Consider the following 18,159-nt stretch of genomic DNA (forward strand, 5'->3'; position numbering starts at 1 on the left):
TACTATAAGTCCAGATAGTCCAGATCGTATTTTGTTATCGTCTGTCTCAGTTCGTCAATGTTGTTTTTAAGTCCATTAGAATTGAAATGCATTATTTGTAAGTCTTGCGATTGGTTTATGGTGATGATGTAAGAAAGTTCAAAATTGTTGTGTATTTGTCGTTATAAGTCATGTTTGTGTTTAGTGTTTTTGTCAGTTTGTATAGCTCACTGAAAATTTGCTTTACCTGGGGATCCGAAAACAGCTTTCGAACCTCGCCCATAGCAGTAAAGAGTCCTTCCGGAGTGTTGAGGTCTGGATCGGGCTGGCTGCAGGCGGGCCGTGTTGGTGGTTGCGATAGTGCAGGCCGGATCTGTGATGATGATGGTGCAGGCTGGACCATTGTTCGTGAGGACTGGACTATTGATCTGTATGGTGACGATGAGATAGGGAGTTGAGGATATTCAGGTCGGACGTTGGGACCATTGTTTGTGGAGTTTACAACTGACGAGAAGCTCCTCGTCAGTGGCACTGGTGTTGGTGCTGGTCTATACGCTTGTCTTCTCCTGAGAGCGTCGCTTTCCTTCTTTTCCTTGTAGTTTGTAAGAGCGCTGCATTTGGAATAATTTGCCGGGTGTTCGCTTTTGCAATTGACACACATCGGTGCCTCATGTGGTAGTTTCTGGCACGCTCCTGGCGCGTGCACATTGAGGCACTTTATACACCTGTACTTTAGGTCACAGGTGTACGATGTGTGACCAAAGTTCAAACATTTGTGGCACTGCAGCGCTCTATTCTGCGGCCTATAGGCCTCCCAGGAGAAGATATGTCCCCCAATATTCGTAATTTGTTTTAGCTCCGACATGTGTTGATTTTTATCCACTACCACTATGTATATGGGCAGCTTATGTTGACTGCCATCTGGTTGTTTCCTTTTTATTTGAATCACCTGTTTAATTTTGGCTCCTTTCAGCTGCAAGTCTTCGCAGATCTCTGCCTCAGATGTTGATGGATGGAGCCCAGTTATTGTGATTTTTTTACACAAGTTTTGCTGCATGGAGTAAGTATAAAAAGGGTAGTTACATTCGCGCAGAATGTTTTTGATGTCTTCATGATCCGAAATTGAATCTGTGAAGATTTTATGCAAATTCGTTTTTATAAACTGATATCGGAAATTTATTTTTGTTGTCTCCCGTATGTAGCGAATAGTCTTTAGTTCCAATTCTGCCTTTAATATAATGGGAGGTATTTTTTCCTCGCTCGACTGGGTTTTCTTCAGTGGTGCTCTCTTAGGTGGTGCTGCCTGTATGCCTGAGGAGGACGGTTGCGGTTCGACAGTAACTTTTTCCGGTTCTTTGTTCTTTTTTGCCCTCTTGCGGCGTGTCACCTTCTTATAGTCCTCAATTTCCCTATCGGAGTCCATGTCTGTTCTATCTGATAAAGCATTATATTTATTTTTCAGTGCGCCGCTTGTCTGCACTTCCATTTCATGATTTTTCGACATCTTGTATTATTTCCTAGGCCCCCGCCTGGGAAAATCTCTGTTTTCTTCGGATTCTTCCGCACTGATTTTAATGTTTACCACGTTCACCTTTAAAATTTGGACAGATATAATAATATATATCTAACTTGTAAGTATTAAGCACGGTGCCTTTAAAAAGGCAAGATTTAGAATCAATTCCGGACTTAATACTTATTACACAAAAACACTGACACTTCACTGAAAAACAAATGACAATCGAATCGAGGAACTGAGAGGTTTATTAAATATTATTTTCCCTTTAAAATTTTGACAGATATAATTGAAACGCACCCAGGAGACGATGGAATTGTGCGTGTGGTAACAATTAAAACAAAGGGTGGTATACTTAAGCGTGCTGTTCACAGAATATGTGTGTTACCAAAACCATTAACAACAACTTAATTCACATTCACGAAGATTACCAAATATTTTGAAATCTATATTTCAAGCCCGGGAGTATGTTCGCGCCAATCAAAGCATGCGCGTATATGCGAAATAGAAAACAAAAAATCATCAATTGATTTATTATAAGATTAAACTCAAATCATTCAACACGTAATAAAACCATATTAAATTATTATAAATACGATGTAATTTATGTAATTAAAGTAAAATAAATATTACTAGTTACAAAATCAAAGTATTTACAATCGGTCCTTCGAAAAGCAAAATTCAATTCAAGCAACACCCTAAAAAACATATATATATATATATATATATATATATATATATATATATATATATATGAATGGTAGAATCTTGGATTTGTGTATATTTTATTTTACTCATATTTCCATTGCCACTATTTTAAATTACTCATATTTCCATTGCCAAGACAACTTTTATTCTCAAATTAAAGGCGCAGCTATGGGATGTCCCTTATCTCCCGGAATTATAGACTTAGTTTTACAGACATTAGAAATTTCCGTTTTCTCAACTTTAAAATTTCAAATTAACTTTTATATTAGATATGTAGATGACACTTTTTTTATCATTAACAAAAATCATATAAACACAGTACTAGACCTTTTCAATAACTTTAACAATAATATAACTTTCACACATGAACTACAAAATAAGAACAGACTTAATTTTTTGGATGTATCCGTTTACAATACTAACAACCTTATTCGAACAAATTGGTATAGAAAAACTACATGGTCGGGTAGATACTTACACTTTTCATCATACTGTCCCAGAAACTATAAGATAAACACTATTATTTCCCTTACAGACCATGCTATCTTGTTGTCTCACCAAACTTTCCATCCACAAAATTTATCCCTGGTAAAAACAACTCTAATTGAAAATGGTTACCCAAAAAATCTTATTCTTTCAGTTATTCAAAAAAGACGAACTTTTTTAAAAACACAAATTAATTCTCCCAATACCACTACCAACATCAAAAACGCCAATTTTATTTACTGCAGCATTCCTTACGTTGAAGATTTATATTATTATTTTGCCAAAATCCTGTTAGAAGAAAACATTTTAGTATCAGGCTCATCCTTACACTCCTTCAACCAATTCTTTACGAACATTAAATCCCCTACCCCATCCAATTTCAATACTAATGTAGTATATTCTGTTTCTTGTAATGACTGTGCTTTTCAATATATTGGACAAACCTCGCAATATGTACACAAAAGAATGAGACAACATGAACTAAGTGTGGTCCATCACAAACAAAAAAATTTCAAAAGTACCCTAGTACAACACTCTATTGAAAACGCCCATTCATTTAATTTCACTCCAAAGATCTTATATCATGAAAGTTGCATCTTTAGGAGATTATTCGCGGAGAGTTGTCTTATTTTTATGAATGTTTCTAACAGTGTCAACATTAGATCAGATCACAACCTATTACATGATTCATATTTAAATTTTTTACACTTTTTGACAAACAATTAATATCGACTTCCTTTTAAGATCAACAATTTAAGTATTCACACCCTAACATATAAAAACACACACATACAATCTCACAGCTCTCGTTCAAGTGTTTACACGTGTTACAAATGACACACCAGATTCAATTAGTTAGTTTTCAAAAGCCAATCGCACAACATCTAGAGAACAATATTATTTGTGTTTTCAAATAATAATTTTTAAAAAAAAGACAAATCTTTTAGTAATTTTGATTTACAAAATCTAATTATTCGGCGGAAAATTAACTCACAAATTCATTTTTTGTTAAAAAGCTTGTTTAGTGAAAAAGTGCTAACATATATTCAAACATACAGGTAATTAATTCAACTTTGTCATTAACCTTTTCTTAAAAAAAATTTCCATAACTTTCAAAAAATTTTCTATTATGTTTAATATCCTGTTCTGATAATCCACTCATTTATTTTTATTTTTATCATTTTCATTTTGATCATATTATCATATTTCTGTACATTATTATATTTTTTTGCAATTAATTTATTATTTAAGAAAAATCTATTTTCTTTTCCTAAACATATTGTTTGCTAAAATCTCATCAAGATCATGTTTCTTGACAGATGTCCTGAAGATGGAACGTACCTAGTTCCGAAACGTCGACAGTAAACAAATAATTAAATAAAGAAATTGTTTATTAAAAACTTTTCTTGTTTTTTTATTTTTTATTATTTTTGGATTCTTGTTCGAAACTCTACAATATATATATATATATATATATATATATATATATATATATATATATATATATATATATATATATATATATATATATCATTTATCATCAACATATATGTTTGTGTAACAAGTGTTTTGTTTGATAGGTAGTCACAATATAAAATATGAATGATAAAATGTATAATATTTGAAATAATCTATTTAAAAATATTTAAATTATTAGTAGTGATCAGTGATCCTAGATCAGTAGATCCTAGTTTAATAATGAGCAGTACTGCCCTAGGGCAAGTTCGTGAGCTGAGTTAAACTCCAACTCGATTCAGGAAAAAATGGTGCAAAAGGTTTTCCATTTCAATTTCACACCAAAGTGACCAAAATGAACTTATTTTCAATTGAAAACATATTTTGATCGATATTTTCAAGTGAAAATGGACATTGCTACTGCACGATAAAAAGTCTTCCAGAGCGCAAGTTCAAACTCGGGTCCACACAAAGTCAACGCATTAACACAATACGCCATGAAAGACCCTAGGTCATTTAACAGTTATTTATAAACTGTTTATTAGAAAAGGCAAGTTTTAGGAATTGACCTTTACAAAGGCTAGTTGAAAATGTCAGTTCATGCCCAAATATGTGATACATAATAATGAAGCTGTACATGCTACTTTTAAGTAAAATAAATATGTTTTACATCATTAATTCACAAATAAAATTTATGAAATAATTTGATGAATGAGTTGTCCCACTAACTTAAAATACTAATTTGATATTATAAATGTAGTTAAATTAATTAGATTATTGAAGTACAAAATTTATATACTACTTTTTGTTCCCATATTGTGTAAATGTATTAGTTATATTATTAGACAGTAAGCAAATAGAATTACTGCAAGTTACATTTAAAAACAAAATCAAGTAGATATAAAATATACATAGATTACTACCTTTTATATATTCGACATGTAGAGTTGTTTATTCTATGATCAGATATTCTTCTGCGTCTGTCCTCAAAAAGATCTTTTATAGCTGTTACTGCCAAAACAAACACTACAGGAATCATGGCAACTTCCTTGCCAAATGCATTAATTGCCGGAAACCAGTTTAACAGAACAATAAATATAAAATATATGTTAGCTACTCGATGAAATTGTTCAAGCAAGTTTTTAGGTAAAAATGATAAAATTGTGTACTTTGTTGTTCGCACTTTATTGTCGGGGCTTTTACCACTTGGATGTACATTGTGCAATATTTTAGGAGAAACTAAATGATTTGGTACTATAGTTCTTACTCTTATATCTTCCCTGCTATCTTTTTTTCTGCAACACCATAAAAAATTAAATAATCTTTTCCAAGGTGCGCGCACTTCAGTTCTACGTAATGTGTATATTGATTCAGAATGTGAAGCTTGTCTAGAGTGTCCACGAAAAATAGTAGAGCCATGATGAAATTCTGATGTGTCTTTATGACCTGGCGGCAATATAAAGTCAGTCTTAGAACTTATTCTCTGATGACCAGATTTATGAGATACACTTTCACCAGATATTTGTCCATGTGAAAATGCTCTTTTGTGCTCTTTACAGTTTGGCAATTTTAAAGCTGATGGGCGACTTGTTGCAGAACTTGTACCAAAATAAGAGGTTTCTCCATAGCTTATAGAGCGATTATGTTGCTTGTAAAAAGATGATTTTGGCTCTAAAAATACAAATGTCTGCTCTTGTGATGAACTTCCCAACTTTGTTTCAGCTGACATTTTTCAACTTATGTTCAATTATGATCTGCTAACTGATGTGAATAATTATCTCACAAAAAAATTTTTGTTCAACATAATGTTTCAAGTTGTTCCATGAAGCTTCGGTGTAATTTCATTTTTCACCAGCAATTAATAAAATAGATATTCATAATGAAAACGAGCATATTTTCGAAATGTGTAAAATATATATAGAATCTATTTTTGCATATGTGTGAAATGATTCATATCTTATGTTTAGAAAACAGAAAATTGTCAAATTTTAAAGCAGCTGTAAACTATAACTTTAAAAAATATGAATGGTTCACATCAATAAATTTGCACTTTATTTTATAACAGGTTTCTACTGATTGTAAATTTGTAACTAGCAGTTTTTATTAACAATTATTCAAATAAATAATAAAGGAATAGAAATAGAATATGCAATCCAAGCAATATCCAAAAGATTAATCACGATAAAACAAAAGCACGAAAGACCACACGACCCTCCTCGCAGTGAGAGTGACAGGCACATAAAATCATTCAGTCAGCGTTGCCAACATTAAAACATAAAACCAAAAGTGTAAATATAAATGCAGGTAAACCAACAACGAAAACATAAAAACCCTAACTTGTAAGATGAAGGAATGTTGCTGTCAACCTTACTATTGTGACGTATAACTGGTTAATATTTGGATTTTTCAATCGATCTTAAAATGTTGAAAAGCGGTATAAATGGAAATATTTTATTTAGTTCGTTTTTATAGCATTTAGAGTTTTTGGAATAAATAGACTTAGTTTTGAGCTAAAAATATCTTTTATAACACATACAGTAGAATCCGATTAGTATGACGCCGGATATATTGACAACCGCTTAATATGACGTAATCGCACTAGGAATTTGGTTTCCATATAAAATTCCTTAAAAAAACAGCTGTCTAGTCGGATATATTGACATCGCTTGCATTGACATGTCGCTTATAATGACCCATTTTTGCAAAAAAATATGTCCAATTATAATGACCGACATGATTTTACATGATGTGGCCAAGTCTACGAAAGCAATTGCTATGTCTTTTGTGCACAATAGCACCAAATGTTTAAAAAATAATAATAAATATAATATTTATATAATTAGGAATTATGTACGTATGTATGTAAGTTTTTCTGAACATAGTTCGATAGATGCTTCGATGTCATACTAAGCGGATTCTACTGTAGTTTAAGTTTCACAAGTCACCTGAAAAATAGGTTTCTACACTGCAGCAACGAAAAGAGTGAAAAACCATAGTTGATGTAAAATCTTTATTAAAATAAAATATACCATATTATATGCAATAAATAATTATTTACAATTTTTTATAATATTTTACAATTAACAACCTATTATTTCCATAATAGACAATAGTTAAAGCATGAAGAAAACGGAATGAAGTTTATAGAATGAAGAACAGAATAATATTTATTAAATAAATCCAAACAGCTTGAAAAATGAAAATAATACAAATAACATACATATCATAAACACTATATTAAATACAAAGTATGCACACATTAGGAGTGAATAACAATATTTATTATATAAATCCAAACAGCTTGAAAAATGAAAATAATACAGATAACATACATATCATGAACACTATATTAAATACAAAGAATGCACACATGAGGAGTATGAGGAATATATAAAATAATGTTATATTATATTATATAATGAAGAAAAGTTGAATGAATGAACATTGAATATTGTGATGCCAATGATGAGGTGAGATAATGATTATTCCAATTAACTTTTAGTATGTCCCTTCTTCATACATCTTTCAATTTTAATATTAATATTAATATTGATTAATTTTAAATTTAATTAATTTTAAATTTTAATTTTAATATTACTATTAATTAAGCATAAGCCAACCAAATTTCATTCATTTATTAATTGTTAAATTCTTTATAATCCCGCAAAAATGCCAAGTTGTATATCACATTTATTTTTTAGTATTAATATTAATATTAATTTAATTAATTTTAAATTCAATTAATTTTAAATCATTTTAAATTTTAATTTTAATATTACTATTAATTAAGCATAAGCTAACCAAATTTAATTTATTTATTAATTGTTAAATTCTTTATAATCCCGCTGATTGATCCAGAAAGTAATAAAATTTACACAATTACCGTTACCGCCAGTTGCCGCCATTTTGATGCTTATTGACGCTCACAGTTTCCAAAACGAACGGAATTTAGTTATCGATTCTGAGCGCTTATCGGCCAAGTCGAACGCTAAAAATTCGTGCTTATAAGCGTGAGCGCTCACAGCGCGTAAGCGTCCAAGTCGAATGCACCCTTAGTAGATAAAAGAGTATGAAATGAAAGCATATATATGTGAAATGAGAGCATATACATGTGAACCAATTTCCTAAGTATTAAAAATAGTGTACATACCTACATACGCACTGTATGCAGTAACAGGTTGTCTCAAAAAGGTGCTAGTATGTGTACATGAATAGTATTTGAACCCTTCATATCTGCAAATAAAATAAGATATTGATACATAAATATGAAACAATAATACAAGTCTAAATATAAATAATCATAGTGAAAAATATTTAACTTACCACATTCCAGTCTTTTTTTTCCTTCTTTGGCAATCCATTTTTATATTTATATTTACTGTACTATTTTCTTTTGGAGCTATTAGCTGAAGAACATGTTCAAAATTTTTCTCCAATGTTCCAGCTAAACTCTCATCATATCCTATATTAAACATTACATTATGAATCTGGAAAAATAAATTTTCTGCTGTGGCTTTGGTTTCTTTAATATCTGCAGTGCTATTATTAATTAATATATTAGTACTTGAATCATCTGAACATCTCAAAAGTTCATATTTCTGCACCATGTCTCTTTCTAACAAATCACGCTTAAAGCCAGTGTCAGACGGAAAAAATGTTACACATGCGTGGATGTGCTGACAAATAATTGACCTAATTAAATAGTCTACACAAGTGCAAGAATATGTATGAAAGCAAATCTTGCACGTTTCGCATCTCATACAAATACTGTTACATGTTTGCTTAGCTTGTGTAACCACATATGATGATACACTCCACTTTTTATCTGAAATAATTTGTACTTGATTTATATCTTCGCTTCTCTTATGCCTTTTTATTGACTCCCTCTGTCTTGTTGATATACAAACTCCATTTATTCTTTTATTTCTGAAAATAAAAGCTTCCATTTCAGTCTTTAATACTATGTCAATCGCCTTATCCATTCTTTTACTGCACTTTCTTCTCATAACTCGTTTCTTCATTTGATTATGATGGCTTTCTAAAAACATGTTAGTGTTTATCCCTAATCCTATCCTAAAGCAATATGCCCATGTAGTTTCACGGTAGCAGTAAGCTTTCCTAAAATATGTTACAAATGATTTTGTATCATCATCTCCCTCAAGTTCACCCAAAAAATTATTTAAACTACTCCTAAATTCCCTCTCATCTAAAATCATTTTTAAAGTTAGCAATTTCTCATAAATTAAATCTCCCTTTTCTTTATTAACAATCTTTGCAGCTGCTGCCCTCTTCCAACTCCTTGACACGTGCCAAGAGCATAATAGCTTATGTTGTGGAGCACCCATGACAGATGACCAAGCATTGAAATATGCTGGGCAGTCATCTGTCATGAATGATTTTGTATTTATTTTACCGACTGCCTTAGATATTTCTTCAAAAAATATTCTACACGTTACTTCGTCTTGTCTATTTGCAAAAAAGAAAGCTACAGGAACCCCACTTCCAAATTCATCAATTACCATTAACGTATGTAACTGGTAATTGTAGCAATTTGTTCCGTGGGTGGCATCAACGCAAATTCTGTCTGAGCCAAATTCCTGTAACATTTCCGCCTGCTTTTTAGTCATTATTATTAATATGTAATCATCCTCTCTAAGCCCATAATGAACAGTATCGATATTTTTATGAAACAATATTGTGAATTTCTTCTTTCGTCTGTTCTCCTCTACCCAAAGGTTCACACTGATAGAATCAATTGGGTGTCTGTACGTCCGATACGGTTTTAAATATTTTTTTTTTAGGTTCCACAAATCTTTGCTGGAGACTAAAGAAGCCCTCAGTGGTAATTTATTACTATATGATGCCTCATGTATATTACCAATGATTACATCGTCCTATACTCCAATTATAAGGTTATCTGTAAATATTATATTACTTATATATGTAAATATTATATTTCTTATATAATAAATAAACACACACACACATATAATATATATATATATATATCCCAGTAAACCACAAAACGTAACAAAGCCATGAACGTTACGTAACGCTGGCACGTCCGCACGAATCAGGTACGTAACCTGGGAGGCACACAGAAGTATCTATTTCGCGGGCAAGAACGTAACGGCTGTTTCGTTGCACACTAATACACCGCGGTTACATTTTTGCTACGTATCTAAATTGAATAAAAAAGCGTGTAGGTGTCTTTTATGTTACATACTTATTTAATTAAATTTCCTGCAAATATAGAATATTAATAATAATTTCGGATATTTAGTAATTTTATTAAATATTATCATTTACAATATACAAAATTTACATATTACATAGTTAACATTAGAAAACTAAAATTTGATAGTCCATAAAATGTTAGCCTATAAAAATAATTATTTATTTATTCATAATATGTATTATGTTTAACTCTCTTGGCAATTTCAGTTAAATCAGACTTGGCAAAGTTAAGTCTTGCGTTAAATATGTTCAACTCACTTGCATCTGTTAATGTATCTAAAATAGAACCAAACATCTTAGAAACATTGTACACAAATTTTGAATTGAAAACATTGTGAACAAATTAGTCATTTGTGAACATTACCTCTAAGCATACTCATTATTTGAAGTTAATGACTATGTAGTTCCTACGATCATATGACAGAGATAATTATTCCATAAACACACACTCAATTTTCTTGCATTGATTTTATCCTATTAATTTTCAAGATCTGAATTACCTAAAAGTAAAACACTACAAATTAGTACTAAATCATATTAGTTAAAATTCTGTAATGCAAGATCATCAGGCTCGAAATACTCAACAATTCATGTTCTCTTCAACACTTAATCCATATAATGTGTGATATCCGGTGCATTCTTTGTTTTCCTTCTTGAATGTTTTTAAGTCTTGCTTGTTTCTTTGGTGACAATTTATCTCCTTGATTAGAGCAAATTTCCCTAGTTTGAATTCCATTTTGACATAACCCATAGGGGTTATGAGCACTCTTTCTCTACAATTGAAAAGCAATTTATATCAGTTTTTGCTTAACTGAGAGTTCTGATACTAATGAAATTATAAAGAATATGTATGATACCATATATATTACACTTATCTACCTATAATATTCATATCATATCACTGAATTGAGGTTATGTGATTTTTGACTGGTCTGTCAGAAATTTCAATAATTATGTGATAAATCAATTATCACAATACATAAACAGAATTTGCATTGCACATGACCTATATACTGAAAATAACTAATTAGTCATTAATACAATAATTTGTAAATTAAAAAAAAAAACAGTACAATTATACTCACCTTTGCTGGTTTCGTATTAAATATGTGAATTTCCTAAAAGTAAAACATTACAAATTAGTACTAAATCATATTAGTTAAAATTCTCTTTGTGTAAAACATTAATATACCTATTCTGTAATACAATATCATCACTTAAGAAATACTCCACAATTCATTTTCTTTTCAACACTTAATCTTAATATGTGTTCTTATTTATCGATATGTGTTCTTATTTTTCTTCTTGCATGTTTTTAAGCCTTACTTGTTTTTTTTTTGGTGACAAAGGATTAATAATTTCTAATATATTATCTAACTTTGTATTTATCTTCTCTATTGGAGAAAATTTCCCTAGCTTGAAATCCATTTTCGTAGGGGTTATCAGCACTATAATTTTCTCTACAATTGAAAACCAACTTATATCAATTTGTGCTTAGCTAAATAGTTCTGATACTAATGGAACTATAAAAAATGAATATGTATAAAACTATATAACTTACTTCTCTTTATTCATATATCACTGAATTGAGGTTATGTTTCTGACTGGTGTGTTAGAAATTTCAATTATTACATGACAAATCAATTATCACAATACATGAACAGACTTTGCATTGAAGGCGGCCTATATACTGCAAAGGACTAAACATTATTATAATAACTTATAAATTAAAATATATTTCAGTACAATTAGACTCACCTTGTTTGTCGGTTTCATATTAAATACTTTTCCAGCTGACTGTTTAACTAATTTCTACAACTGATTTCGCACTAAATATAAAAGCAATTAATAAATAACGCTTCAATAAAGGAAATATCTTGCATTTCAAACATACACGATAAAATACTCAATTATGCGTCCACGATGCACTGACCGAGTTAACCTATATTTAATTTGACATTTCGATCATAAAACACTTCACGGCTATTCTCAAAGGCGAATCTATGTGACCGTGCAACGTACCACGCCACGTACCGACAGATGCGAACAAAGCAGTATTGTAAACGTTTAAACGCGTCGACGGTGGTTAAAGCTCACAACTATACGTAACAGCATCGGTTCGTTTACTTAACATCAGTTTCGAAACGAAAGTTACAAAATGTGTTACGTGGTGGTAACTTCTGTGGTTTACTGGGATATATATATATATATATTTATATATATATAAAATACCTTTGATATGTCTCCGTAATTTTTTATCCATCCGAATATATTTAGCAAGCTTTTGGTGTCCCAAATGCGTCTTCCAATAGTCAACAACCACATGACCATCATTGTTAACTGTTGCTACAATGCGAGAGGGACACGCTTTTTAATCTCCGAACAAATGAAGATTACCGTGTTTTGAAATGGAATGGTATTTGAATAGTTCGAAGGATGGCGCTACGATTTCCAATTTCATTGATCTAGCAGCTGGCTTGTTGATCTACATTGATTTGATCGGCCATCTTCTATAAGTTGTCAAATTGTCATCGCGTATTGTAGTTGAGATTTTCTGTGATTGTTTATATATAATTATGTTTTGGTGAATACTTTTTTCATTTATTATTAAGTTAAAATGATAAAGTGTTATGTGCCAAATTGTTATAACCCCAAATATAATAAAAAAATGCATGTTTTTCCGGCATCTAGTTATCAGGTATGTACTTATATAATTATGTATTATGCATATAATGAATATGTATCATCACAATACTATTAAAATGTTATATATATATATATATATTTGTGTAAATATATATTATATATATATTTGTGTGTAAAAATTTGTGTGTAAAAAGATGCTTTCAATTTGGATGCAGAGGGCGAATAATCTTTTAATGGATGACCTAACTCTTCGGTTTGTGGCACAAATCAACGATAATTTGAAATCGAAACCAAATAGAAGTGTCTCCTTTATGGCAATAACAAAATAGTTTTCAAGTCACTGGAGAATGCTCTGATACAGAACCAGAAGAACAATCTGCAACTCCAAGGACAAAGCCAAGTAATTATAACTCTAAATACTTCAATAACATTTGCAAAAAAAAATTAATAAATGAATCTTATGTTCTTAGGAGATGGAAGCCTAAACACCTTGAAAAAGATTTTTGCAGCACCTCTAAGATTGTGAAGTGCAGGTTAAAAGTCACCTATTCTGACACCAGTTTTCCGAAAAGGTATTTTTTCATACTAATTGCAGCAAAAATATTTAATATGATAATTACAATATCTTCAATTAATATGATATAACAATATATTCAATAGAAGTCCTTGATGGTAGCTGCAAATTGCCGCAGAATGCAATGATTAGGCGTAGGAGTGCCTTAACACCCAGAAGATGTATGATACATCAAATTTTGTTTCGGGATTAAAATGCAATGCAATAATTTAAAGGATAAATTCCAACAGAGTATACAATGTTCTGAGAAGTTTTCAAATATTCCGGAAACTTAAAATGTAAGGTCAAGAATTTTGATAATGTCTCAATTAAGAGAGCATACTCAAAGACCAGACAGTTTATAAAGCGCAAGGGTTTAGTTATAGTTTTAACTAAACCTCCTTGCAATAAAAACTGGATTAAAACGATAGATAGATTTGAGCTACAATTGGTATAAATTAAAAGTAGTTCAGGGTTTTGGTTACTTACGTTTAAAAACACTTATACAGAAACTATTCAAAGATTTCGTCAAATATAACTTTATTAATGATTGATTAGATAGCAAAATAACTATTAAATGGAGAGATAATAAACAAGAATGTCTCGTAAATGAATTTTAATCCTAGGAATTTAGTTTTATCTCAATTTGGATATCAATATATATATGTTTTGTTTTTAGGATTATTTTGTTTGGAAAGTATTCATTCTTTTTTAAAAATGTGCTGTTCTTTTTATCCTTTTAAATTATTGCATTACTTGTCATTCCTTCTAAATTTGTCATTACATCATCAATACTCCTGCACTTTTTACTTCTTAGTTTTTAAGTTTTTAATATATTATTATTAGTCATTAAGTAATTAATATGAATAAGTTATTTCTAGAATATTAATAGAATAAGTACTTTAAAAATATGTCTGTAATATACTTTAATTAATAGTAGTCAGTTATTTCTGTTTAGTTTATAATTCTTCAAAAATATGTCTGTGATATATTTGAAAATATATTTTGTATTTCGTATGTTTTGTTCTTATTTCAAATAATAATTTTTTTCAGATTTTTGGGCTGTATTGATTTGATGTACAAATGTAGAAGTAATACCAGGGGTTAATTTACATACTGTATGTACATGTGCTTCCATGTAGTGATCTATTCGTAAATTAAAATGAGTGTAACGTCAAATGGCCCGAGATAGCGATCTATTTATGCTTATTTATCTATGGGCCCAAGTTTATGCTCAAGTATTTGCGCAAGCATATCAAAAATGACTAAGAGAAGAGAGAAATGAAAACTAAGAGACGTCAAGACATAACCTAAAAATATATCTTTTTTATTAATTTATATATTTACAGCATCAGAAGAGAATTCAAAGTGTTCGGAGGGCTTACTTAATAACTTTTAATTATCGATAACTTCATAAACTTGAATTATGACTTAGCTACAAAGTAAAATAAAAACGGGACATGTGCTGCCACACGCGATCGACGAATGCACTTGCCGACTTGAATGATTGTGCCATAGATAAATAAGCATAAATAGATCGCTATCTCGGGCGATTTGACATTACATTCATTTTAATTTACGAATTAATCACAACATGGCAGCACATGTATATACAGTATGTAAATTAACCCCTGGTATTACTTCTACATTTATACATAAAATCAATACAGCCAAAAAATCTGAAAAAAATTTAATATTTGAAATAACTAGTGATAACTATGATAGATGGCGCTGTTGTGATGTATGAATGTTGGTACGAATGATTGCGTGGATCTATATAGGAATACTATGGAGGATGATTGTAGGCGACAGAGTCGTAGTGTAGCCTTAGAGTAGAGAACATATATAGAGAACTTAGTGTAGTTATAGTGAATAAAGTAATTGTTATAAACATTGTGTTTTAATATAGAGACGATTAGAGATAGTTAACACTAGTAACAAAAATAAGAACAAAGCATACGAAATACAAAATATATTTTCAAATATATTACAGACATACTTTTGAAGAATTATAAACTAAACAGAAATAACTGACTACTATTAATTAAAGTATATTACAGACATATTTTTAAAGTACTACAAATTAAAAAGAAATAACTTATTAATATTAATTATTTAATGACTAATATTAAAAACTTAAGGGGGTCTTCCTATGTGACGGCCTGTTTTTTAGGGATATTTTAGAATTTTTTTTCTACGACCAGTGAATATTTAGATCTTCAAGTTTTTTATCATTTATTAACACATATTTGGACAGTATAAATATAAAATTTCAGCTAAAAATATGCAGTCAAACTAGAGTTACAGCGCTCTAAACACCCCCGCCTCGAAAAAAGAGCTCCCACTTCCTCCACGATTCCGGCTGATCGGCTTATCTGAAAAAAATAAATAAACGGCGTTTTAATTTGTAGGCTTAAGAGCACGGAATGACCTATAGTCAAATGAATATAAAAAAAATGGATTTTTGATTTGCCCTGTGAATTTCTGAGATACAATGGAGGAAAGTTTGAAAAACACAGTTTTGAGAAAAACGCGTTTAAAGTTCGGAAGTGCCAACTCAGCGCTCCGAACCGCTCTTTCTTTTACCTGCTGTATCTTTAAAACGACTTTGAATTTTCTAAAATCGCTTTACTACCGTATTCTAGACATGTTGAGGGAGCAATTTATGAAAAAAAATCGATTTTTTCAACCCATCACATAGGAAGACCCCCTTAAAAACTAAGAAGTGAAAAGCGTAGGAGTATTGACGATAGAATGACAAATTTACAAGGAATGACAAATATGCAAATTTAATAGGATAAAAAGAACAGCAAATTTTTAATAAAGAACAAATGCTTCCCAAACAAAATAATCCTAAAAACGAAAAATAAATATATTGATATCCAAATTGAGATAAAACTAAATTCCTAGGATTAAAATTCATTTACTAGACATTCTTCTTTATTATCTCTCCATTTAATAGTTATTATGCTATCTAATCAATCATTCATAAAGTTACATTTGATGAAATCTTTGAATAGTTTCTGTATAAGTGCTTTTTTAAACGTAAGTAATCAAAGCGCTGAACTACTTTTAATTTATACCAATTGTAGCTCAAACCTATCTATCGTTTTAATCCAGTTTTTATTGCAAGGAGGTTTAGTTAAAACTATAACTAAACCCTCGCTTTTTATAAACTGCCTGGTCTTTAAGTATGTTCTGTTAATTGAGACAGTATCAAAATTCTTGCCCTTACATTTTACGTTTCTGGAATATTTGAAAACTTCTCAGAACATTGAATAATCTGTTATAATTTATACTTTAAATTATTGCATTGTTTGTTAATCCTTTTTAATCCGGAAACAAAATTTGATGTATCATACATCTTCTGGGTGTTAAGGCACTCCTACGCCTTATCACCTGCATTCTGCTACCACCAAAGACTATTGAACATATTGTTATATCATATTTGATTAATTAATTATTTTTGCTGCAATTATTATGAAAAAATACCTTTGCGGAAAACTGGTGTCAGAATAGGTGACTTTTAACCTGCACTTGACTATCTTAGGGGTACTGGAAAAATCTTTTTCAATGTTTTTAGGCTTTCATCTCCTAACTAAGAACATAAGATTCATTTATTAATGTTTTTTTTGCAAATGGTATTGAAGTATTTAGAGTTAAAATTACTTGGCCTTGTCCTTGGAGTTGCAGATTGTTCTTCTGGTTCTGTATCAGCATTCTTCAGTGACTTGAAAACTATTCTGTTGTTGCCGTAAAGGAGACACATCTAATTGGTTTCGATTTCAAATTATCTTCGATTTGTGCCACAAACCGAAGAGTAAGGTCTTCCATTAAAGGATTATTCGCCCTCTGCATTCAAATTTATAGCATCTTTTTACACACAAATATATATAATATATATTTACACAAATATATATACATAATATATATTTATATATATATATATATATATATATATATATTTATATATAACATTTTAATAGTATTTTCATTATACGTATTCATTATATGCATAATACATCATTATATACATACCTGATAATTAGATGCCGGAAAGAGATGCATTTTTTTATTATTTGTGGAGTCAATCAATCAATCAATATTTTCAATCACAATTTGGCACATTACACATTACATTTTAACTTAATAATAAATGAAATAAAGTATTCATCAAAACATAATTATAAATAAACAATCACAGAAAAACAAATATAACACATCTAGACTACAATACGCGATGACAACTTATAGAAAATGGCGATGATGGCGATCAAATCAATCGCAATCAATCGAAATCGTAGCGCCATCCTTCGATCAATTTGAATACCAATCGATTTCAAAACACGGTAATCTTCATTTGTTCGGAGATTACCGGCCATGGATTGCGCAATTAAAATAATCGAAAAGTGCTCATGCCTCTTTTCATTATGCATTATGTTTTCTTCATGCTTTGTTAACTGTTGTCTAATATGGACTATTATGTTCAATAACAGATTGTCAATTGTAAATTATTATGAACAATCATAAATAATTATTTATTGCGTATGATATGTTATTTTGTTTTAATAAAGAGTTCATC

General features: G+C 30.2%; 2 protein-coding genes and 1 long non-coding RNA gene across 7 annotated transcripts in view; all 3 read right to left on the reverse strand.

The window, feature by feature from the left end:
• The window catches only part of LOC113370306 (probable phospholipid-transporting ATPase VD), a 420,055-nt gene extending 413,845 nt beyond the window's left edge, over positions 1–6,210 (reverse strand). For both annotated transcript variants that reach the window (XM_026610976.1, XM_026610975.1), the window contains exon 1: positions 5,065–6,210. In XM_026610976.1, the coding sequence (XP_026466761.1) occupies positions 5,065–5,870 (806 nt within the window). In that variant the 5' untranslated portion in view covers positions 5,871–6,210. The remainder of the gene's footprint in view (positions 1–5,064) is intronic.
• A 2,250-nt stretch (positions 6,211–8,460) lies between these two features.
• On the reverse strand, positions 8,461–12,885 carry LOC113371341. The gene is made up of 4 exons (XM_026611970.1): positions 12,849–12,885; positions 12,611–12,745; positions 10,569–10,654; positions 8,461–10,035 (listed from the first exon to the last, which is right to left on the reverse strand). Exons 1-4 carry the CDS (start codon positions 12,883–12,885, stop codon positions 8,461–8,463), a joined length of 1,833 nt encoding a protein of 610 aa, XP_026467755.1.
• LOC113370603 lies at positions 10,571–12,566 on the reverse strand. Of its 4 annotated transcripts, none has more exons than XR_003366584.1 (9): positions 12,273–12,566; positions 12,137–12,207; positions 11,940–12,068; positions 11,571–11,838; positions 11,464–11,496; positions 11,258–11,391; positions 10,964–11,151; positions 10,743–10,878; positions 10,571–10,654 (listed from the first exon to the last, which is right to left on the reverse strand). It is a non-coding gene; the product is annotated as an uncharacterized LOC113370603 (long non-coding RNA). The 4 variants fall into 4 exon arrangements; XR_003366585.1 differs by having other exon boundaries at positions 11,940–12,078; XR_003366582.1 differs by having other exon boundaries at positions 12,137–12,566.
• Positions 12,886–18,159: the final 5,274 nt, after the last annotated feature.

This window comes from Ctenocephalides felis, unplaced genomic scaffold (genome assembly GCF_003426905.1).
Source record: "Ctenocephalides felis isolate EL2017-DRISC unplaced genomic scaffold, ASM342690v1 CF-g0.4_SCAFFOLD_01492, whole genome shotgun sequence".
Taxonomy (NCBI): domain Eukaryota; kingdom Metazoa; phylum Arthropoda; class Insecta; order Siphonaptera; family Pulicidae; genus Ctenocephalides; species Ctenocephalides felis.